Source organism: Acanthaster planci, linkage group LG05, assembly GCF_054643075.1.
Source record: "Acanthaster planci isolate LZ-2023a linkage group LG05, COTS_SCS, whole genome shotgun sequence".
In the NCBI taxonomy this organism is placed as follows: Eukaryota; Metazoa; Echinodermata; class Asteroidea; order Valvatida; family Acanthasteridae; genus Acanthaster; species Acanthaster planci.
In genome coordinates this window covers 10,621,386-10,644,432 of record NC_141781.1, presented here as the reverse complement: position 1 = coordinate 10,644,432, position 23,047 = coordinate 10,621,386, and the positions used below count along the sequence as shown (strand labels likewise).

Sequence of the window (23,047 nt, the reverse complement as noted above, 5' to 3'; positions counted from 1 at the left end):
GTAATAAAAATTAAAAATGAAAATTTTCAAGTTCTTTTTTTTTGACATTCAACCAATTTATATAGGTTCGGGAGATTAAATTACTGTAATTCGGTAAAAGTGCGCAAATTTGAGAGTCAAGGGGAATGTTCGGTATACCCGAATGTTCTGCATAGCCGTGTTCGTTATAGCGACGTTCCACTAGTACTGGATGTACTTGTAACACGTCAAATACGTCTGCTGAATGCCTTTTTTTCCGATAAAAAATGCGTGGTCATTGAAAAAATGGAAATTTTGTTATTCCCAAAGTGTGAAATAATAAGAAAGAATCATACGACGATCCAGGAAAAAGAATTGGATTGTTTTCATTGAATGTCTTTTTCTAGAAGTTTTTCCAGATACATGTATTTTACTAATTTTTCTCCTTTTTTGCGGACAAGCAGAAACTATGATGAAACATTACATGACCTACCAACACCCACCTTGCACGCATAGGAAGAATCTGCAACATGCCATCTTGTTTTTAAATTTACTTTTTGAAAAATCATTTTCCTCATTTTTTTGTTTTTGTTTTTTTTTTTCCTCTTTGTTATTGCGTTTTGGCTCAGAGCAGGGGGAGGGGGTTCGACCCTAACCTCCTGGATCTGGTACCAAATATAGGGGGTCTATTTTTGGAGGGAAGAGGACAAATAATGGGATTTCTTTGAGTAAATATTTGCCTTGACAAAATATGCCCATTGAAGCGAATCACCATTCCTACTTAAAGAGTGAAACTAGTTTTTCAGACAAGTTGCACTGGCACTCACTTTTAAAATAGTTACGTCGAGTCTACCTGCAAAGACTCAATTTAACTTTCATTTTTCCTAAAAGCAAAATTCTGGTAGGATCTAAACCTCAGTCCCCTGACAGTTTTGGCATTTCTAAATATTCAGGGCTGTTCGTTTCGTAAATTATGTGTTTCCAAAGGCCGCGACGGTTCTTTCGTGCAGCTCATGCTGTATGCACCGCGCCCTGGCCGCGCCTACCCTACTTGGCCCCGCCCTCGTGCCAGCTCGTGCGCCTGCCGCACTCTCGCCGTCCGAAGAAATAGCGCCCTCTAGAGGCACATTGACGTAAATAATAAGGTTTAAAGCTCAACTTAGATTCACAACTTCATAAATAAATTTCGCTTAACGACTTTCAAGAAATCGGAAACAACATGAATAAGGTAAGTATGATAAGGCACATGCCGTGCTTTTTGAACTACACTATTGAACGATACGGACGCCACTAATTTTTCCCTAAAACGACCTATTTTCCGGGTTAACGATAAACCCGTGTGATTCTACCTCCATGGTATGTAGTAGTAGTACTACTGAGTACTGTACTAGTGTGGCACGGATCACTCCCGATGTATCCTTAAGGATAAATCGGGAGTGATCCGTGCCGCACTAGTGGGGCTAGGTGTCAAGCAGTATTCGTAAGTGGAATTTTAACTGAAACAGTATGCCTAGGCCTGCTGTGTACCATCATCATCACGTACAGACCCCCCCATGCTCAAAATGATGACAAAGAATTGACAATATAAGCCCTGGCCTACCCCATAATCTAAAATCTTCTACCATGTCTGCCATGCCACACAGCTTCTCCACATTTCAATAGTGAACTAATATTAATGTGACAATACATTAGCAATATTCATGATCATGTTGCGAGTAAACCAATGAAAAAGTTTTGAATTTGTATGTTAGTACTAATTCCCTGCAGTTACCTATTAGCAGACCTATCAGAAAGCAAAAACATGTCCAGAAATTCAATTTAGGAAGGAAAATACCAAGTCGTTTACTAAGAATTTGTTAGACCAGTCTCATAGGGTTTGTGCACAGGGTGTCAAGGGGTGTGCGTATATTGAATTCTTTCCTAGTAATATTCAGCCACATTCTTTCGTGTGGCGTTACATGCTGTACCTTTGGGGCAATTATGGACAACTTGGCCCTATAATCCAAGCTTATTAGTTGTAGCAAGTAGCAGGCAAAATTGTTCAATGGTTGACAAGCGGGTCACTGATCGAACTTGGCAGTCTTTTTGCAGTTAAAAAGAAAAAATTATTTCTCAATTATTTTTTAATCAAGGAGAAGGCTGACGAGGCCAGGGAACGGGGTAATGACTGCATGAAGCAAGGTCGTGCCACACAGGCATTCTTCTATTACACGGAGGCCATTAAATTGAACCCATCCGACCACCGCTCTTACAGCAATCGCTCACTGGCATTCCTGAAGATCGAGCAGCACTACCATGCACTGGAGGATGCCAAAAAGGCCATCCAGCTAAAGCCCAACTGGCCAAAGGTATCTTTAAATAATCCGCTCTAAGCAGGAACAAAAGACCGCATGTTTAAAATGAAATCGACAGTCCTTTAGTACTCACACACCGCATAGGTTCGTAAGTTTATGCACGCTGAGTACGCGCAACGATTTTAGTCTAGAATGTGTGGTCTTTGCGTGCACGCCGAACGCGTGTTAGAACCTGGTTGGAAAACTTAGTACCATTTGTCTTTCTTTCGCCGGTTAGGGTGCACTTCAGCTCAGGGTGGACAACCCCAAACTGGAGACTGTCAGTACCCACCAACTAGAAGCACTACCGTTCACCGGCAAAGAGAAGAGACAGACTAATGGGAACTTTTCTTTTGCATTCATTCATGCGGGTGTATATGAAGATGGTACATTTAAACCAAGGGAGATTGGAACCAGCCCAGAATTTTGGGCTTCACTGCTTACGTACTGTGTCTGGGTTTGTTGCCAAGTGCAAAACTGTTGTGCTGGATATTGATGCTGTCAAACTCATCATTTTGGTTCCACAAAGTGCAGGAAACTTCTTCGCACTTAGATAAGCCATGAAGACATAGTTGAATGGGGAAAATCCAATAGAAAAAATAGCACGGCGGTTAGAATTTTGGCGGGGTGGCAAAACATTAGCGGGGCGGCCTAAAACCCCTCATGGAGAACACTGCAGTATCCCTTGAACATGTTCCGGGAGGGTTGACCGCTATTTCAATCCTTCAAAACCATTCTGCAACTCCCGCCAGTGTGCTTGAGGCAGTATATATGATATCTTTGAGCAGCTTGAATGATTTCCAGTATAATCTTGACCTACATTTATGCATGGCTGAGCACATGTAAGCAGTGCAAGGTGCAGCCCAAGACCTTGACACAATGCATCCTACAAAATGGACTGCACATTTCTGGCCATGCACTCACGGCATGAGAATTTTGGAGGACCAAAACTTAAACAGTGGAAGCGTACACAACAAAAACTAACACCACCACTTGGAAGGACTGCCATACTGTTGAATGCTGTGTCGTGTTTTTCAGTAGAAGCATTTATAGGGGGGTCCATATTTCTACCAGTACGCATTCCCCTGAAAAGTCATTTTTCCAGAAAGGAAAGCCTGGATCACTGTAGATGCAGCAAACTTGGCAGTCAGTTCAAACATTTCAATTATCAAATTATGCGGTTCAACTCAGTGGTGCGGAGGAGTGGAGGAAACTCCATTGAAAGTGTGGACTGAAGCCTGACTTGAAAGTTCCAACAGTGTTGGGAAAATGCTTTGGATTCTGTTGGCTAAAAGTTGAGAACACTTGGACGTGGTTTTGTCTAGCAGGACTCAAAGCAAGGTCTTAGTTTCTTGTTTTTTTCAGCAAATGGGAAATTTAAATGTGGAAGTGGAAATTTGGTCTGGCCATTACTCGCCATATTAATAATCATAATTCATAAACAAAAAGAAGTTTCCCATAAAAGAAATTGAAAGTTAATTGTAGTAGATTCTTTCCACTGTTTTGTTTTTGCTTTGGTTTTAAAACCTTTTTATTTCAAAGAATTGCCTACAATAATGATGTCATTAATGGTGTGACCAAAATTCCAATATCACATGGAACTGGTCGTATGGTAACACATCATCTTCTCTGTGTTCTAATGCCATCTTGTTTTGTTTTCTCCTAGGGTTATTTCAGGAAAGGGGAAGTGGAATTTCGAACCGGACATTACCAAGATGCTGTGAACTCCTATGAAGTGAGTATGACTGCTTAAAAATCTCATGCCCTAGCCGGAGGATCATTGGAGTCATTGATTCTTGAATAATGGACAGCTTATGAGATTAAAGACATATTGAATCAAAGTGTCCATTTTGGACCTTCTGTAGCTGCTTAAAAGTTGAAACTACTAGCCTGTTTGGCAGCTGCGTACATGTAGATAGCATACTGGATTTGAGTGCAATGAGAAGGCTCCTCACAGGGTTAAAGGTATCACTTGCATGCTTACATAAATTACATTCTATTTGCATTGATATTTATTTTCTTTTAGAAAGCTATTAGCTTGGATGAAAGCGATCTCAAACTGAAGTCAGCTCTGGAAAAAGCACAAGAAGAAGTCAAGAAAATGAAGGCTGGTATGTTGTATAAAATATGGCAATCATAGTTGTTTCCTGTGGTTAGTTTGCATGCCTTTCCAACCTAGTTGCTTATGCCAAGTAAGTATTGAAAGCAGTTGTGAGGTTTTGCTTTGGCAGTGCTGGACTTGCAACCATTTCTAAAGCTGGTGTTTTTCAGTTTGTTTCCATCTGAGTGGGTGTTTGCTGGTTAGGAGTTATTTTTGAAGTTTGGGTGGAGGTTGAAGATATCCCACTCTGGTCGGTTTCTTTGTAGATATTTATAATAACTATACAAGCACCTAGTCAGTGTCTCTGTACAGTTTGTTTTATCAAATTTTCGGCAAAACGTTTTCAAAGACGAGTTTTCAAAAACAGTCTTTTACTTTTGTTCAAGTGTAATATTAATATCCACAAAAGATATAGAAAAAAATCCAAATGATCAAGAATCATATTTCACTCTTACACACTAATAGTTGACTTCCTCAATAAATTTTTAATGTGAACTTTACCCAATAAAATAATTGGTGAGATGTGCTGTAGTACAAGGACCAAATGTACACTCCATTTGCTGTGTTCATATATTGCTTGTGCAACAAGACATATTTGCTAATCAGATCAAACGTGATCAGGAAGTGAACAAGGCCGTCCATTTTCTCTTCCGTGCTCCAGCTGCAATAAGAATCCCCTTCATCAGCATAGGCATCGGATTTCTCATCGGTATACTTCTCACCTTGGCAGATCACTATCTCACATCTAAACCTTCATTGGAGGTAATCTATTCCCATTAAAGAAAAACTGAACCCATGTTGTACTCCCATCTGAATCAGAGTTTGGGCTTAAAGTAGTCCAACAGTGGACTTGCAAGCCATTCTAAACCAAACTCCAGACCTACATCTACATTTGACAGGATCCCTGGATGGAATGATCTCATTGTTCTTGGGCATCAGGCATATACCTGGCCTTTTGTGATAAACGCTGATGTTGATCTAAGCTCGTCAAGACTTTGGAATGGTGTGATAGGGTCGATGATAGGTTAAAGCGAAGGCAGTAGTGCAGTTTGGAAGCTTTTCTTGATCATTATGCAAATATCCCTTCCGGATATTGACTTTGAATATATCCCAGTTGCATACATCCTGGCCAACTACACGTATTGACGCCTGAAACATTGTTTCGTTTCGAGGGAAGTCCGTGGAGTTCCATAACTATTTCTTAAATGCTTTTCACTGTGGTACCAATGTCTACATTTTCTGGCTAAATATGCGCTGAAGATACACAACATAATTCATGGTATTTTGCAGGGAAAGGTGGTCAGTTGCTTGCAAAATGTAGGTGGGAATCTGAACTAGACAGTTTTAAGAGGATAATATTCCTTTGAGTCTGTGTTAGTCTGCGAGCATTTTACATTAAATTTTAAAGTTCCATTGAGTTCATCAGAAAATGTGCAGTGCATTGAAGTCAATTTATCAATCCTTCCAAGTTTTCCTTCTCTTCAGGGCTACGTCAAACTTGCGTTTGTCGCCTTATTTGGGATGCTTGGCTACTGTGGGTCTTGGATGTATTTTTATGTACTTACCACCTACCATGACGCAATGCTACAACCACCTCCTGAACAAAATGGTATGGAGAATCATTTTTAAACATCTATTCTTAGTAACCAGTGGTGTATCAGGCGTTGCCCTTTTATATTTCATTCAGAAATTGGAAGCATCAACACTTTAGAAACAGCACTACCTCCTTTGTTGGATGGAGGTTGAGGATTCTTTTACTTATGAAACAAAATTGGACAATTGTTTTTGGAGATCAAATCATCATTCTCGATGTCCTTTTCCCCTCATGTGCCTTAAAAACTGGATGCACCTCTGTTAGTGACTCTGATGTGCTGTCGTAGATCAATAATGACTTTTATTTTCACTTTTGTTTAGTTTTGTTGACAGATTGTAGACAGGTTGTTTGATGTTGTTTCAAATCCTGATCTTGTCACATGATTCCCACACATGATGCATCTTATCAAAATATTGACATGAATTAAGGATATAACTTTCCATTGCATGAATTTTGTATTGACTGATTATTTAATGATCTTGTATCTAAATCTTGCAGCTTCATTCTTGTAAGGTTTTGAATTCTTATCAATTTCCACTAGTGTAGTTTTAGCCCACATAAAGGTTACACTAAAATGCAAACTCCAAAAATGCAGGTCACAGCTCTTGTGAAAATCAGATTTAAAAAATCCTTGTAAAACAGGTGATCATTCCTGAACAAAATTCAGGAAGCAGTGCACAAGTACACGTTCTTCATTAGGAGGTAAATCACATCTTGCATTTTAAATTTTTTGTGGTAAGTGATTTCACCAATATATCTGTTTTCCATTTCATTGCTCTACCCTCATGATCAGATGCTGATAAGAAAACAGACAAGAGTACAGACCCCGAAACCAGCAAGGGGAAGAGAACAAAACCATCACAAGAGAGTGCCAAGAAAGACAAGGCTACTGGAGAGGCAAGACGGAGGAAGAAAACTGAAAAGACATAATTGTTTGCCTCTGTCCAAATCAATCATGCAAATAAGTTTGAGAAACTTTGATGAATGCAGCACCAGTACTTAGAATTTCTTCATCCCACCCATTGATTCCAGTCATGGATTCAGTTTGGGAAAAGGGTGAAAACTTAAGTACAAGATTGACAATCTGCCTTATCGCATGAAAAAAAAAATCGTCTGAAAGCCATGTTGCTTATTTGTTTCGATTGGAATGGAGCTAGTCACGGAAAGGGGTATCGTCATAAAAATGTGAATGGGAAGAACAGGAACATTTTGACGCTACTTGTACGAATGACAGTGTGGTACCTCAAGAACTGTTGCGAGGTGACAGCATGTATTCAGTAGAAGTTTGGGAAATACTGTGTGGAGAAGCATTCTACAAACTGCGACTCTAATTGTATGGGGAGTTATGAGGTACTGCTACATTTGTCAGGACAAACAAGAAAAAATTTGAGATAAACTGGATCAGTATTATTCCACAAATAGAAAATGTGGTTTGATCTTAAACACTTGAAACGTAGAAATTCAGTTGTCCTAAAATGCTGCAATGTGTTCTCCTTGACTGAAAAAGAATCAAAGAAAATTCCTGAAAATTTAAAGGCAAGGAATATTTTGATCTTCGAATTTGGGAGCATGCTTTGTTTCCTCCAAGACCTGTCATTACATGGAAGGTCTTCCCAATCAAATAGTAGGTTTGTGTACATCTATGCTTGATCAAGATCTGAATCAGGGTGAAAGAATATTAAATGCTGATGTTTGAAACACTTGCCAAAGCACCCATACCTATTTACACACAAAGTGTGGACATTCCTTTGTTCTCCTGTGGTTGAGGAAACTTGAGGAAAATGCTCCTTTTTCTCCAACTGGGATGACTCGGAGCTGGATGTTTGATGATGATTCCCTGGACTGTTCCTCTTGTATTTTGCCACTGATAACCTTGACCCCAAAATGCCTCTGACACTGTTTTTCAGAGAGGGGAAAACATTGTGTGGATGTGTGCGAGTCCACACAACGCCATCATACCCTACTTCTTTTGTGCAGAGGTCCACACTATGTATGCCATGTCATGTAATTAGAGGTAAAGGCCAGTTGCAGTTCATTTCATATTTCTGACATTAATCCTTTTTTTTTTCTCCCAGCCATAAAGCAAACGTAATCATGGCACACAAAATTCGTCTTCAGGGCAGTGTTTTACTGTGTTAGTTTTTCCTCTACAATTTTGACTGTTGAATATGAATTGGCCATTTATGTGGATAGCAAGTTTTACCACAAATTTCGTGCAAGATTGCTTAAAGGGAGTTTAGATTCCCTTAAAGGGCCTTTCTCAGGTAGCTTTTGTGATTTCAGACTCAATTCATTGGATCACTTCAATGTAATACAGACAGGTTGTATTTTTTCAGTGCAGTTATTTTTCCCATTGGTGATTTTGTATTGATTGTAAATTGACCAATCTTTTAAGCTGTTGACCATTTTTTTTCTCGCAGTGTAATATATTTGATACTCGATTAGAATTTGTGAAGCAAATAGAAAATAAATCTTGAGAAAATGAACTGTCTGTTGAGTTATCAACTTCAACGAGAAAGGAGGAAATGTACCACAGGAAATTATGAGGATGAGGCATTTGGGGGAAATACATGAGCAATGGCTTAACTCAAAAACTGCAGCCATTAATTTTACACTGCACTTGACACTAAGTTGTTACCCAAAATTTATTTGTGGACTTGCTTTATGAAGCTATTTACAAAATGTATACATTATTTACATTTGGGAGTGTAATGATGCAGTTTGTTGAATAAAGCCATGGATAAGAATTTTGTGTGAAATAAATATGTGAACAACAAATGATTTTTACTGAACATGTTTATACACAAAAAAGTTAAGGACTGCTTTTTTGTGTATACTTTTTTTAAATGACACATTTTACTGTTGAAAATGTGCGCTTGATATTTTGAAATTTAAAAAAAAATTTTATATTCCAATTAGAACACTATTTAGACATACTAAAACATGACAGAACTGGACCCCACTCATTGCCTAGAAAAAAATTCCAAGTTAAGAAAAAAGCGGTCCCTAACTTTTTTGGGCTTTCCTAAACTGCAACAGCTGGAGGTGACTGCAAGGCATGTCAAGTCCTCTTATCGAATTCCACAACATCTTCTCCACTCTCGTTCTCCACTTTGTTATAAACCCATTTCCTGTTGCAGCGGCACTGCACCCCACATTTTGTGGAGGAGCACTGCTCACATGGATAGAAGCAGCCAGGGCACTTTACATTCAGGCAGTCACAGAGGTCTCGGTTGTCAGCCAACAGCAATCCTTTCTCATTGTACATGACATGATTTCGGGATTTTTGCCTGAAAGTCGAATACACAGCAGTGAAGATAACTTTTAAACTGATACCTTTTTTCCACTGAAAGGTTAACACGTAAACTTGGAGTGGCATCTTAGATAGCTCCACTGCAACCCTGAACTTAAGGTAGAACCTGTCAGGTGTATGTCAACTCACGTAATACTTGTACTCTGAAAGGTTCGCCTTAGTTTCCTCATCTCTCGTTCACTGTTCTCTGGGTCAAAGGTGCTCATGTCAAATTGCCGCCTCCCAGGGTTTTTGAATTCCAGACTCTTGAGGAGCTTTTGTGCTGCCTGATATATGTGGAAAGTGGGAGAAAGGAGTTACTGGAGGGTACATGTAGGCATTTTACCTTAAAAATTTAGAAAGAAGGAACTGCTGAGTCAAGTACATTGGCCTAATGTTGTAAAATACAGCAGGTTGTAAATGACTCACTGGAAAAACTCATCAAGGACTTATCACAATTTTAAATCCCAGTAACTGGTACACTTCACTCTTTTCCAATATTTGAGTTTGGTTGGTCATACTAGCATGACTAGCCAATGTAAACATGGTAAAAAACCATAAGAAAGGAGTACATCACCCTGTTCGCTAATAGTAACTTAAAACGGCCTATGCAATAGGTGCCCAAATACCACTTAATCATTTTTGAACAAATATACACAACAGAATCTTTTTAATGACACTCCGCTTTTGGAAAGAGCTCCATATACGTATGCCTCACCCTGTGTATAAACCCCATGTTATTGCTCTCAGATGGCTAATACTTGTAATACTATCCAGTTCGTAAGTGTGATATCACTTCAGTTTAAACCACGCCCACTGCACATGTGCACTGCACATAGAGTTACATGCAATGATTGCCATTTAGGTCGAACCATGGAACCGGAAGTTAACGCGCAACTTCAGCGATCGTCCAATGGGAGCCTGCTAATTGTGGTGTGTCTGCCTTTGTGACGAAGTCACTTATGAACCAGATAGGGCCTACTGTACTGGGAGGGAAAAATCTGTCATGTTGTGAACTGCGTCTAGTGTCCTTTGGCCCATGATTATGAATTCTTTCAAATGCATATCAAAAGTTTCATGTGTGCACAGTACAGAATGTGGAGAGTTTACCAATAAAAGTGCAACGCGACACCAACTACACATGTATTATCTTAATATCGCAACTGGTGAAGGCAAATTATAAATAACAGCATTACCTCGGGAAGTTTAGAGAAATCCTTTTGATCTTGAGTTACTGGTTCTTTAGCTGATGCTGCAACCGGCTCTTCATCTTCTTCGTCATCGTCATCGACAAGATTTATGATAATGTCTTCAGCACTGTCGGATAAAACTGGGAATGTCTTCTTTTCTTGCTTACGATTCATATCTAATTTGTTGGCTCTCATGGGCGCAGCCATTTTGGATTTACAGAAAGTTTTTCAGGCTCGTTGGTAAAAGTAATCTCCAACGAAGCTATCTAAAATAGAAAAAAATAAAAATTTTAAATGAAATTGTGCAATTAAATCAATATTATCTTTCAGTGTTCCTTTTATTACTTTAATGTAAAAATATTTCTTGCTTTTCCAAAAACGGAATAAATTATAATTATTTCGTGTTTGAGCCATCCTGTGGTCCGGGTTTCACACGCTTAAAGACAGGGGCAAGAAGCCGGTCTCTGCCATTTTCGTTGGAGAAGTTACCAAAAATATGGCGATGATTTCGGCTCGTGTAACGGCCGCCGTGGCCAGGGCGTTAACAAGGCAGGCTCCACAGGTATACTTACAAATAACTTTGGTCAGGTCGTTTGTTGTAATGCATTCGGCTTAAACTCTTCTCAGTATTCGCGGTGTTTAGCCATGTTAGCCCACCTGCACTACTGGCGCATGACCGGCTAAGGAATTCCTCCGGCAGGGGCGCCGCGTGCGGTTAGCCGGTGCCTGATAGCGGATAAAAACCTCTAAAGGCCCTTTTTAATGCTGTTCATTTTTTGTAAATTTCCTCGGAGTAATTGCAGAATACCCCACCATTGGAAAGGTTACCTCCTTTGAAATTGTTGGCTACGATGTTGAAGTGGCCGCGGTGCAGAGCAGGCCAAGCTATAAAATGAAATGGGCGCAGTTGCAAACGGGCAAAGTTGCAAATGGGCGCAAGCTAACCAAATGGGATTTCATGTGGGGATGCGAGGGTCAATGAATGCAGGCTGAATGAATGGGAACGGCATGAAAAATTTTAAGTCCATACCAAGTAGTACCCCTACTGTGGTTACGATGTTGCTGATGGGAGTAATGTAACATCCTCCCAAGCCACGAATACAGGAGAAAGTCTTATCAAAGAACTTAATTCCCTTCTAAAAACATCCTCCAAAGCCATGATTACAGGAGTAGGTCTAAGGTTAATCGGCTATTTGATGAGTCACAAACACAGGTCATGTAGGCCTAGGTGTAGACCTGTAAACAGGGCCCCACGAATACTGGGCCCTGTCCCGATACATAGGGATTTCTTTCAAAAAAGTTATCCAGGGGCATAGGTCTAACTAAACATCGGCTTGATTTTATGAGCTGAAATTGCGCCGGTATGTTCACTACTTACGATGTAAACCATCCGCTAGGTTGTTAATTGTAGAAAACTCGCCTTTTCCTCATTTGAGGAAAAAAATGTTGCCTTTTTTGCTGTTTTCCCACTCCGGACGAAGTTTGCCCCACTTGCACAAAAGCGATGGCTGTATCGTCACTTTTGTGTCATGTTACAGAGAGCAAGCTACGCTACCAATGATTTGCCGCAAACAGTGTGTGACTGGACCAGCCAAGGGCGTTGGGTATTAGGTGCAACACAAAACAACCATAATTTTCTACGAGTACTTAGATCGACAGGTACTCTTGCAGATCTGAGCGAGATCAGTAGGTTCTGAAGTAAGTCTGGGTGCAAACTAAACAGGCTCTCATACAGGGTATCATTACTTCACCGTACAAAGGAGTCTGTGTAATGTACAAGTCAGACGAAAATTCGTACGGAGTGGGAAAAGGGCAAAAAAGGCAACATTTATGTACACAAGGTGTACATAATTGACATGTATTTTGAAGCACGTGACAAACTACAAGTGATGAACAAAACTTGTGGTGGGTCTTTATAACACATATCAAGTGAACCATTACATGTAATAAAAAGGTTAGGTTTTTCAGGGCAGACTTTCACAAATGTTTCTATTGTAAAATGTGTCCCAGAGGGGCTTAGATTGGAGAGCATCTAAAGTTGAAAATTTTCCTGGGGCCCCCTTTTAATAGGGCTGTAATAGCCTTTGTGCCGCAGGCTTGCAAATTTCAGCTTTTTTCATTTTCTGAGAATCTCATCCCAGTTTTTATGCATGACTAATGCTTTCTATTTTTAACATGTATATTTTTGAAATGCATTTTTTTCTGATAATTTGATTACACCACAGGTTACAAAAGGATGCTTGGGGGCAGCCTTCTCATGCCATAGGAATATCTGTACATCAAGACCAACACATGCTGCGGCTGGAGGTAAAGTCCCATTGAATTTCATTTTACAGTGAGACACAAAAAGAACTTAAAAGTAAGAAAACTTACTGAACCCTATGACCTTGTTAAAATTCATGCTAAATGACTACAAAACCAATGAATTCATTAACCATATGATGGGGTTCAAAACCTTAAAATCAGGTTTTAAGGAAAGAAAGTATGACAGTTTGGTCATATTTGTTGTGGATATGTTCATGAACTCACTCTGTAGCATGAAACATCAACCGTAACAGTCCTCAATCCTCCAACAGGTGAAGGATTGAGGACTGTTAGGGTTAACCTTGTGGATCGGTTGCAGTCTTGCTTAGATCATTTCCACCGCCAAGGATCTGTTGTCATGAGCCACATGTTTCTTTCGCAGGCACTGCCGAGATTTCCTCCATCCTGGAGGAGCGCATCATGGGCTTCTCCCCTAAGGAGAATATGGAAGAAACTGGCCGGGTGCTGTCCATTGGTGATGGTATCGCTCGTGTCTATGGTCTGAAGAACATCCAGGCAGAGGAAATGGTGGAATTCTCCAGTGGACTGAAGGTAAACCAAATGGTTGTTGGAGTGTTACTGTGGCTTGAGGCATGTTTCATTTCTAACCAGTTCTGAATACAACGGCAGAATTTTTGCCTTTTTGAGGGAAAATCTTTAAAAAAAAGCTAATCATCTTGGTTTTTCAAGCTGGCGTGAGGAGTTAAAGAATAAAGCATCTTTGTCCAAATTATAAAGATGTTTTTTGTCAGGGTTTTAGGAGTTTTGACCCCCAAATTGTTATTTTCTAGAGATCTAATGTGTCATGTCTTGTTTCATTTTAGCACTGGGGACAAAAGTAGAAGTTTATCATTTATTTCATTAGTATCATTCATATCCTGTTAGCTTTTATAACCCTGAAGGGTTACAGTACTTTATTGTTTGTCGTTGTTGGCATCTACCTAAGGTTACATGGTTTTTCATTTTTCCATCAGTTTTACCCAAGAGGTATGCTCACAAGAAAAGCCTTGATAGAGGAAGATACCAAATGTTTCAGGCTTTATTTTTAGTGTAATATTTAAAAAATTTTACCAATGTGAACATTTATTGTTTTAGGGTATGGCCTTGAACTTGGAACCGGACAATGTCGGTGTTGTGGTCTTTGGTAACGACAAGCTGATCAAGGAGGGAGACGTGGTCAAGAGAACGGGCGCCATTGTGGATGTGCCCATCGGCATGGAAATGCTTGGTCGGGTGGTGGATGCCCTGGGGATGCCCATTGACGGCAAGGTGTGTGAGATTGACGTGTACTGGTGACATCACACTTTGTTTGCCTGTGCGCTTCCTATTGGCTTTTGAATCTGCCCTCCTCACCTGTCACCCACAGGAAAGAGCACATGTACACAAAGTGTGGCTCCATCAGTGCATAGGCCTGTTCTAGCTGTAAAGTCTTTCACACTTGTAAATCAGACCTGTTGGACCTGTTTACTTGTGCATAGCATTAAATATTTATGACAGGTTTAACTTTAAACCATTACTCTGTGTAAGACCTTTAACAATGTCACTTACTTTGTCAGTTCCTGTGCAAGTCCGTAATAACATTTGCTAATTATATATATAACGGTTTTGCCCGTACCCAACGTATGTTAATAAGCACTGTATGCTCAGTGCTGTCCGAGAGCTTGCGAAAAACCTCACAAGCTTACTCGGGTGGGACTCGAACCCACGACCTCCTGCTTACTAGTGCAGATGTCTCAACCACTCGACCACCGAGCTTGCCGGGGTTGGCTGGCCGGTCCGAGTCAAATGAAGCAGCGGGTACCGCGAATTATTTTCAAGATGTATTTTTTTTTGTGCATAGCATTAAATATTTATGACAATGAAGATTGATGTTTCATGTAGGTTGCATTTATTGCATTGTTTGGTCTGTTTATACATGTACTGCCCTGGAATTTATCCATTCTGCTATTATGATCAGCAGTTAAAAATTAAGCAGCATGGTGTTGTCTTTTCTGTTACGTTTCACCCGCTTTCTTTCCCTTCCAGGGCCCGATCAAGACCTCGACTCGTGCCCGTGTGGGAGTCAAGGCACCAGGCATCATCCCCCGCATCTCTGTCAGGGAGCCAATGCAGACTGGCATCAAGGCTGTGGACAGTCTGGTGCCCATCGGCCGTGGCCAGAGAGAGTTGATCATTGGCGACAGGCAGACAGGGTAAGGGGAAGTTTCGTTATATACCCATGTGATAGCAGTTTTTGATGTTGAACAAAGCACTTTTGCGATTCACAGATGTCGTGTAATCAGAAGCATTGACAGCAGAACAGCAAGTCTTAAAATACAGTTGAGAAACCCATAGCACACTAAGCATGTAGAGTATGGTACCACTCCGTATGATTGACAACTTTGCTTGTTTGACTTCGGCAGGAAAACTGCTGTGGCCATTGACACCATCATCAACCAGAAGCGCTTCAACGAAGGCACTGATGAGAAGGCCAAGCTGTACTGCATCTATGTGGCCATCGGCCAAAAGAGGAGTACTGTGGCTCAGCTGGTCAAGAGGCTCACTGATGCAGGTACTGCATTGTCCTTGAGCACAGTTGCATTGCCCCACCAGTGAATAACCTTCAGAAGTGTTACTACCCCAAGTATGCAAAAAGACTACTGCTCAGAACACATAATCAAGCTGATCTGAGAAACACCTGTTCACATGCTTTGCACTGAGACATTAAAAATTTAGGGCTACTGTTCACACGTACGCTGTCTTCATACTTGTTCCACCATAATGCTAAACACTTCCTGATACATTTTGTTTGTTCAGTTTTTGTCTTGCTGCTATTCATACATGTGTATTTTATAAATAAAATTACATTTTATGTAGTTTGAATAAGCTTCAGTTTGTCCCTTTCTGAATGCCCATTCTTACAAGCAATCCCTTGACTGACATCTGAAATTCTTTGAAAGCTCAGATTGTGAATATGATTACTCTTTCACTTACAAAATTTCAACGTTTCAGCCTTACAGGTGTATGAGTATGGGACTTATTAGAACTACGTCTTTTTCCTTATTTTAAGCAAGCACTATTCCTTTGTAATTGTTTTCCACATTTTTTCTCTTTATTTCCCTCGTACCAGATGCCATGAAGTACACCATCGTGGTCAGTGCCACCGCTTCCGATGCTGCTCCCCTGCAGTATCTAGCACCTTACTCTGGCTGTGCCATGGGAGAGTTCTTCAGAGACAATGGCAGACATGCACTCATCATCTACGACGATCTGTCCAAGCAGGTACTTCTTTTCTTTGCTCACCAGAAGCTCTGCTGTACCATCCCCCCCCAAAAAAATCAGCACAGGCTAGGCCCCTACTTGTAATTGGAAAAGTATGCTTACTGGCCTTGTGTAAAAGCGCATGTCAGTTTTACAACCTTGTCAATAAAAAGTATAGGTAAAGAATGTTTACATTGTAAATCATATTGCATCCAGACCCACTTGTCTGCTACTTTGGTAAACACCATGGATTACCAGGTTGGATGCATTATTTGCTCTTTTTCTGTTTTAGTTTTTTTTTGGGGGGGGAGGAAATTACTCTATGTAGCTCAGAATACAGTGAAAATTGGTGAACATTTTGTTCGATATAATTATGTGCAAATGTGAAATCATGGCCTGCCAGATTTTGCAGCGAATTATTCTGCACTCAGTGGCTACGTCACACTAAGGATCCAGCCGGCCCATGTTAAGTGTTATTAATCTTCAAATACCATACCATTGTTTTTCCTTCCAGGCTGTTGCCTACCGTCAGATGTCTCTCCTACTGCGGCGTCCCCCAGGCCGTGAGGCCTACCCTGGTGATGTTTTTTACCTCCACTCCCGTCTGCTGGAGCGTGCTGCCAAGATGAACGACGACTTTGGCGGTGGCTCCCTGACTGCCTTGCCTGTCATTGAGACCCAGGCTGGTGACGTGTCTGCTTACATCCCCACCAATGTCATCTCCATCACCGATGGACAGGTACAGAAAGCTCAGTACTTTTTCAGTGCATTTTGAGCTTACTCATGTACCAATATTTGGTGTTACAGTCAAAGGACACAAGAACAACTGAATACCTGTTGCCAGTTACCACAGATTTTGAGAAGAGAAAGGGTAAAGTGTGTTACTGCCTGGAGTGATTTCCCCTCTTTAGGTATTCAGGTATTTTTCAAACCATTCCACACAGAGGCATACAAGCATCAGTGCACAAGTCACAATGATGATTACCTGTTTGATCTTTTAATCACAGAGTTTTGGTGTTACGTTGCATATGCTAGCTCTTTCACTAGGTGTAAAGTAGGTTGAGCAGTTATATGCTCCAGTATACCATTGGTTCGGGTGTAACTTGTTAGGAATCAGTGTATTTTAATGTGGTTTTGAAATTGTTAAAGTTTCAGCATGCTCAATGTTAATTCTGGGTCCAGTCGCTCCGAAAACTGACATGATTTCATTCACTACAGATCTTCTTGGAGACAGAGCTGTTCTACAAGGGCATCCGCCCAGCCATCAACGTGGGCCTGTCGGTCAGCCGTGTGGGCTCGGCCGCCCAGATCAAGGCCATGAAGCAGGTGGCCGGCTCCATGAAGCTGGAGCTGGCCCTGTACCGTGAGGTGGCGGCCTTTGCCCAGTTTGGCTCTGACCTGGACGCAGCCACCCAGAACCTGCTCAACAGGGGTGTGCGCCTGACCGAGCTGCTCAAGCAGGGACAGTATGGTATGTTGCTTATTGTCGTCATTTCAGGCATGGAGGATTTCATATTTTGTGAATGGCCTTTGCTGTTGGTGATTGTCAGGTTTCCTTTTTTCTGTGTTCAGCTATTATTAATACTGTTCAAGTTAAGGTTACAATCTGAAGAATATTAAGTATTTAAAAGCATATTTTGTAATCAGTATTGATTTCCACATGAGACAAAGAAAACAGTAAATACGATATGAGGAATTTTGGACCTGAAATTGTTTTGTAATTTACCATTCAGTTTTTAAATGCAGTACAACCAATTGCAATTGTAAATCTTTTTTCGAAATTTATGCTTATCAGTGACAGTTTATGTAACAAAGTATGGACAGGCGTATTTTAAGATCTGTTGAGGAACTATCAATCAGTTTTGAGATGCTTTCACAACGAATTTGTTGCATTACAAATGAGAAGCATGGCTTTTGAAATCACCAATTCCTTGTTTTTATGATTTGTAGTCCCCATGGCCGTAGAGGAACAAGTGGCTGTCATCTTCTCGGGCGTCCGCGGCTACCTGGACAAGGTTGACCCCTCCAACATCACCAAGTTTGAGAAGGCCTTCCTGGCCCACATCCAGACCAGCCAGCAGGAGATCTTGGCTGACATCCGCACCAAGGGCTCCATTACACCAGAGACGGAAGAGAAACTCAAGGGGGTCGTTACCAAATTCCTGGAGACGTTTGAGCAGTGAGAGGTCCCAAGATAAAAATGGCCTCCAACTATCCAACTTAAAAGCGCTTCAGAATTTATATAGTTTTGGCTGGTTTTGAAAGAGGGAGAGAGAAGACTGGATTTTTGTTATTAGTATCGAATGAGATTGAATTTGATTCAAGGGTAAGACAGTTGCTGCAGCCCAGTGTGTTTAGCCCTGTCTTATCTCCTTACCTTTAGGAGAGACTGCACTTGGATGAAATCGTTGATGTTGTGAAGCAGTTCTTAAAATATGAAGTTTTCATTTTGTAGGTTGTTCACACACACACTCACATACACTCACAGTCTTCAGCCAGCATCAGAAGTACTGTGCTATGGAATGGTTCAGTTCATGTTCACTGTAGTCCGGAAGTTTTCTATGATTTCATGGTTAGATCTATTAAACCTGTTTCTCAAATGTCATTCAGTAGGCTCCCCCCCCAAAAAAAACCCGTAAAGCACAAGTGAATATAAATTGGCTTCAGGTTAGAATTTCCTTGAAATTAAAATGTCATTAGGCCTTTTGGTTATTTATGTAAGTAAAAGTGTTGGGCCTACATTACCCTTGAGCATCTGAAGAAAATTACTGCAATTTTTGAAAAAACAGATTCATGCCGAGTTTCATAATGACCTAACTAGTGGGGTTTTTTTAATCGTTCAAGAATGGATTATTGAAAAGAGTGCATTCAAGCTTTAGTTGCCAATGTTATTATAGCCCTGATGATATCTTTTCCATTTACTGTGGAATGTACCAGGTTTGTCATCGGCTGGCTGTAATAAATATTTTGTTGAAAATTAAATTGACAGTGTTTTTCATTTTATTTTGAGTCAAATTTCATTCAATTAAATTGTCACATTCATCATTTAACCTGGAAAAACCTCTCTGAAATATACAAAAATGTGTAAGGTGTCTGCACATTTACCTTACTTCGACCCTGAAAATACATTTTGCATACAATCAAAAGTGTGCTGGACTTGGGGAAACCTTCCCTACTAAAAGTTTAATACAAGATGTAAGCAAACTGTACGAGTCCTTTGACAAATTGTCAAATTTGGTCTGGACTGTAGTGGCGAACGGTTTAAAAATAAGGCAAAGTCGTTTGGTATTTTAAACTGGGGGTATTGGCACTAATATGCTGTCGTTCCACTTTTGGCAAAAGTGTGAAAAGTTTATTTCCAACAAAATTAGTATTTGCCCGTGACTCGTAAACATGTTAAAGTACAGTATGTCCCTATATTTAAATCGACACAAGAAATGTAACCAACGATTCAAGATCCATATGCAGATCAGTTCCACGAATCAACTATTTGCAAAGGGTCCAATAAATGAAAATTACTCTAATGGCCCTCATTGAGAATTTATGCTGCAAAGTGCACGAGAGTCAACTGAAATTTCAGGCGTGCGCTGTCCACATGGCAATTATCGGTGGACAATGTCATCAGACTAGGTGGTGGATTTAGAATGACTGCTTTGCCTTCAAGCTTTTTGGCTTTTCATCTTGGTCCCTTCTTGTGTTTGCGTTTCCTCAGAAGTTCTCCAACCGCACTGCAGACAGAAAGACACGTGGAGGCATGGGTCAAAAACCACCAAATAGTCAACATGAAAGATCATAATTCATTTTGAATTGAAATACTTCTGAGTTTGTGTTATTTCAGGCCAAATCGACGGAGCACCATTTTTCATCTCTTACCACTTATGACACCTTTGTTAGCATTTAATGCTACAGCCAAGTCTTACTGACATCCTTCTTTAATTATCCCTCTTTTTAATTTTACTTCCATTTCCATTATTGTAATAGACATGCCCTTTAACTGCCGTTTCAGCACCATCTCCCTTACTGATGTCTGCCCGAAATGAAGTTATTTGTTATTCATTTTCTATAGAAGTCTGAGCCATGCCTTGTGCACTTTTCTATAAAAGTTCATTGCTATCCAATCTGAACTGCCCATAAGGTCCTTCACATTTTCTGTGTTGCTTTGCATCTCTATCTTCTTAAAGCAATAACCCATTTGCTCCTGCATTATAATGCAGTACACTGTGCTTTAATAATTCCCTGAACAATCCAGTAAGCTATAGAGTGCTGAGGAAATATTATTGGATTACTTTAAAACTGAACCCATTTCTATCTGTTGTCTCACCTTGCCTCCTGTTTCCTTCTCTTGTAACTGAAATAGCTTGCGTTGCCATAGCGACCTGCCACATGATGCTCCTCATCTTTCCTCTCCTTCCTCCTTTGCCTTGCTTCCTTCCAGCTTTGGTGCCCCAGCTGCTGGTACCTCAGGTGGGTGGAGTTAGTGAGCTGGGGTGGGAGTGGGACTCCAAGGGGCCTGAGAGTGTTGACAAACTCCAAGAATAGATGTGCGGAAGCCAGTTAAGGGAAAACATTACTAAAGCCCTTCTCAACATATCACCTTCCTCATCACGAAATGCAGATCTGTTTTCATAGTTTGAGATACTCATTACACAAAAACCAAAATCTTCTGGGAATAAAATCAGTTCTGAGGTCAGTGACTCTGTGCGTGTCAATTAGTCTTCACTCCAGCCAAATTAGAACTCTGGACCAACGCCAGGGTACAATATAAAGAGCAATGACTCAAATCCACCATCTTCTCTTCATTTTTGCATGACCATGTTTTTCAGTGGTGAAAATATTTACAGTTATTGCATGGCACTGGCCGGCGTTAAGCAATATACACTCACATGCACATCTGAAGATGCTACAATATACTTCCTATACAGATAAAAAGGCACACACGTGGTACTTGTGTCTTTCTTGGGCCACTGTGGTATTCTACTCAAAAGTGGGTAGATTTAACACAATTCGTTGATAAGGATGATGATGGTATTGAACATAACTACCACATAAGTTGTTTTAAATTAGGGGGGTTGCAAAATTATATACATTTTAGACTGCATGGAATGCTGTGATTACACTTTTTTTTAACGGGGCAGCACATCATGCTCTTAATGGGCAATGAGATGGATTGCTGTCACGAAGACTACGGCAATTTCCTAAAGTGAAGAAATCTGATGAGCACACAAATCTTTGCTCATGGCAAATGAAGGTTACTAGCCAAAATGCCATACAAAGTATGAAGCGTCAGACTGGTACCCCGCTATTATTCACTTGGCACATAAATATATGTGCTGAAATGGGACCAAAGGGTTGTGTTCCTACTCCTCGTGTTGTCATTACACAGTTTTATGGAACCAGGTGAATTTTAAAGATATTTCACTCCAACTGCACTGTGCTGTTGTGAAGCCTCTGCTACAGCCCATTCACACACTGTGAGACCAGACACCATGTGCATAGTCTGTTAAGGACCATGAACTGATCGATTATACCGTACAAATGAAAAACCTTTTAATTACAGAGCAGGTTATGCTTCTCCCCATCAAAGCGCTTACTTGAGAACCCCTCCGTGGGATATAAAATGGCACTGCTGCAATCAACAGATTAACTGCCTTCATTGTACGCCAAACGGTTAATTGCCCTTGGCAAAGTATGCATTCTGGCATATTCTCGTAATCATCTCCAGGAAGGTATGCACCAAAAACGTGACAATGAAGAGGAAATGAAGGAAACACGTTCCAAGAGTTTTATTTTGGGTTGCTTTGCGGGCCCCGTGATAATTTATCACAATAGAGTGAAATGAAAAATACCACTGTAGAGACCTATTCATGTTCACAGTAACTGGCATAAAATGAGCAAGGATATTTTTGCTCCCGTTATTGATGAAGGTGATGGCAGTGCCTCTGCTGCCCAGACGACCTGTCCTGCCAATCTGAAAATGAGAAAAAGGACTCAACAGGCACACATATTGGGAATGTTTACAGATTACCCACCATCCTCACGTGTTCCCCAAATATTGAGGAAACTTACATTTGAGAAATATGTCGCTGACAAGCGATTATAGTCACAAGACAGGGTAGAACCATCCAACATAAATGAGCAGAACTGGGGACTAACAGAATCCATTGGAAAGCACTTTTATGAAATAGCACTCTTAATGAGTACTAACGGATTTAACGTGAAATACTCTGGTTTTTGTGACGTGCATTCCAACTGGACAAAGTAAACGTTGAGTCTCACAGGTATCACGGTGCATAGATAACTTGGTGGCTGCAATCCCAGTTTACTTTAACACAGTCAGTATCGCCTAATAAATGCTTGATCATTACAACTTTTTTTTTTTTTGGTAACCCAAGTGTCATCTGTGACTGGATGCTGAGGTAAGACAACAGACCTGGTGGATGTACTCCTCCACCGAGGTTGGCATGTCAAAGTTCACCACCATCTTGACCCCTGGCAGGTCAATTCCCCTACCCAGGACAGCTGTGCACACCAGGACTGGGTACTCTCCCTCCCTGAAGCCCCTAAGTGTCTCGGTGCGTTCGCTCTGGGGTCTGTCCCCGTGTAAGGAAACAGCGTGTATGTCACACATCTGAAACGAAAACGAGCTCGACCTAAAATTGCCGCTTTATTCTAATAATTATACAATTCATATCATGGTTTTGTCAGGTATTCCATATTAAACTGATTTGTCAGCATTGCATGTGAATGAAAATAAACTTTCATTGTTTTTATATCAATAACTCTTCAGTGACAGTGCATTTTTCATTGAAATCTACTGCATGCTGAAATGAATCTAGATTTTAATATTTTTCGAAAACTTCAATTTTGGACTAACCGAACATACATTGTTAGTTGTCTTTTGCAATATTCGACACGTAATCAGTTTTAAAAGGGGTCGGTTTTCACACGCACACGCCCAGTCTGTCCCAAAGTGACAAACTTACCGCCTGGTGAAAATTTGCGTGCCATTTCTTGTTTACTTGCTGTGCCTGATTT

At 40.6% G+C, this 23,047-nt stretch overlaps 4 protein-coding genes across 6 annotated transcripts in view; 2 read left to right on the top strand and 2 right to left on the bottom strand.

Annotated features, from left to right (window-relative positions):
* The first annotated feature begins 1,080 nt into the window (after window positions 1–1,080).
* Window positions 1,081–8,733, top strand: LOC110982198 (uncharacterized). The gene is made up of 7 exons (XM_022240458.2): window positions 1,081–1,186; window positions 2,091–2,306; window positions 3,958–4,026; window positions 4,318–4,402; window positions 5,054–5,154; window positions 5,878–6,001; window positions 6,780–8,733. The coding sequence occupies exons 1-7, from the start codon at window positions 1,178–1,180 to the stop codon at window positions 6,914–6,916; spliced, it is 741 nt and encodes a 246-aa protein (XP_022096150.1). The 5' UTR covers window positions 1,081–1,177; the 3' UTR covers window positions 6,917–8,733.
* Window positions 8,607–11,281, bottom strand: LOC110982276 (ARL14 effector protein-like). The gene is made up of 4 exons (XM_022240582.2): window positions 11,041–11,281; window positions 10,475–10,734; window positions 9,429–9,565; window positions 8,607–9,276 (listed from the first exon to the last, which is right to left on the bottom strand). Exons 2-4 carry the CDS (start codon window positions 10,673–10,675, stop codon window positions 9,048–9,050), a joined length of 567 nt encoding a protein of 188 aa, XP_022096274.1. The 5' UTR covers window positions 10,676–10,734; window positions 11,041–11,281; the 3' UTR covers window positions 8,607–9,047.
* atp5f1a (ATP synthase F1 subunit alpha) lies at window positions 10,873–18,994 on the top strand. Its single transcript, XM_022240510.2, has 10 exons — window positions 10,873–11,030; window positions 12,694–12,775; window positions 13,155–13,324; window positions 13,868–14,041; window positions 14,798–14,964; window positions 15,175–15,323; window positions 15,882–16,033; window positions 16,527–16,751; window positions 17,231–17,483; window positions 17,963–18,994. The coding sequence occupies exons 1-10, from the start codon at window positions 10,965–10,967 to the stop codon at window positions 18,193–18,195; spliced, it is 1,671 nt and encodes a 556-aa protein (XP_022096202.1). The 5' UTR covers window positions 10,873–10,964; the 3' UTR covers window positions 18,196–18,994.
* The window catches only part of ddx59 (DEAD-box helicase 59), a 14,057-nt gene continuing 10,004 nt past the window's right edge, over window positions 18,995–23,047 (bottom strand). For 2 of the 3 annotated variants that reach the window (XM_022240489.2, XM_022240471.2), the window contains exons 12-15: window positions 22,443–22,640; window positions 21,914–21,980; window positions 20,334–20,553; window positions 18,995–19,740 (exon numbers count right to left, since the gene is read on the bottom strand). In XM_022240489.2, the coding sequence (XP_022096181.2) occupies window positions 19,689–19,740; window positions 20,334–20,553; window positions 21,914–21,980; window positions 22,443–22,640 (537 nt within the window). In that variant the 3' untranslated portion in view covers window positions 18,995–19,688. Of the gene's footprint in view, window positions 19,741–20,333; window positions 20,554–21,426; window positions 21,501–21,913; window positions 21,981–22,442; window positions 22,641–23,047 lie in introns of those variants that run through there. The other variant, XM_022240497.2, reaches the window with a different exon arrangement.

Coding starts and splice junctions, on each gene's coding strand:
- LOC110982276 (XM_022240582.2), bottom strand. CDS start 10,675: ATGGCTGCGCCCATGAGAGCCAACAAATTAGATATGAATCGTAAGCAA. Junction 9,566..10,474: donor ATTTCTCTAAACTTCCCGAG/GTAATGCTGTTA, acceptor CACATATATCAG/GCAGCACAAAAGCTCCTCAA. Junction 9,277..9,428: donor TTTCAGAGTACAAGTATTAC/GTGAGTTGACAT, acceptor TTCGACTTTCAG/GCAAAAATCCCGAAATCATG.
- atp5f1a (XM_022240510.2), top strand. CDS start 10,965: ATGGCGATGATTTCGGCTCGTGTAACGGCCGCCGTGGCCAGGGCGTTA. Junction 13,325..13,867: donor AATTCTCCAGTGGACTGAAG/GTAAACCAAATG, acceptor TTATTGTTTTAG/GGTATGGCCTTGAACTTGGA. Junction 14,965..15,174: donor ATTGGCGACAGGCAGACAGG/GTAAGGGGAAGT, acceptor TGACTTCGGCAG/GAAAACTGCTGTGGCCATTG.
- LOC110982198 (XM_022240458.2), top strand. Junction 2,307..3,957: donor TAAAGCCCAACTGGCCAAAG/GTATCTTTAAAT, acceptor GTTTTCTCCTAG/GGTTATTTCAGGAAAGGGGA. Junction 4,027..4,317: donor ATGCTGTGAACTCCTATGAA/GTGAGTATGACT, acceptor ATTTTCTTTTAG/AAAGCTATTAGCTTGGATGA.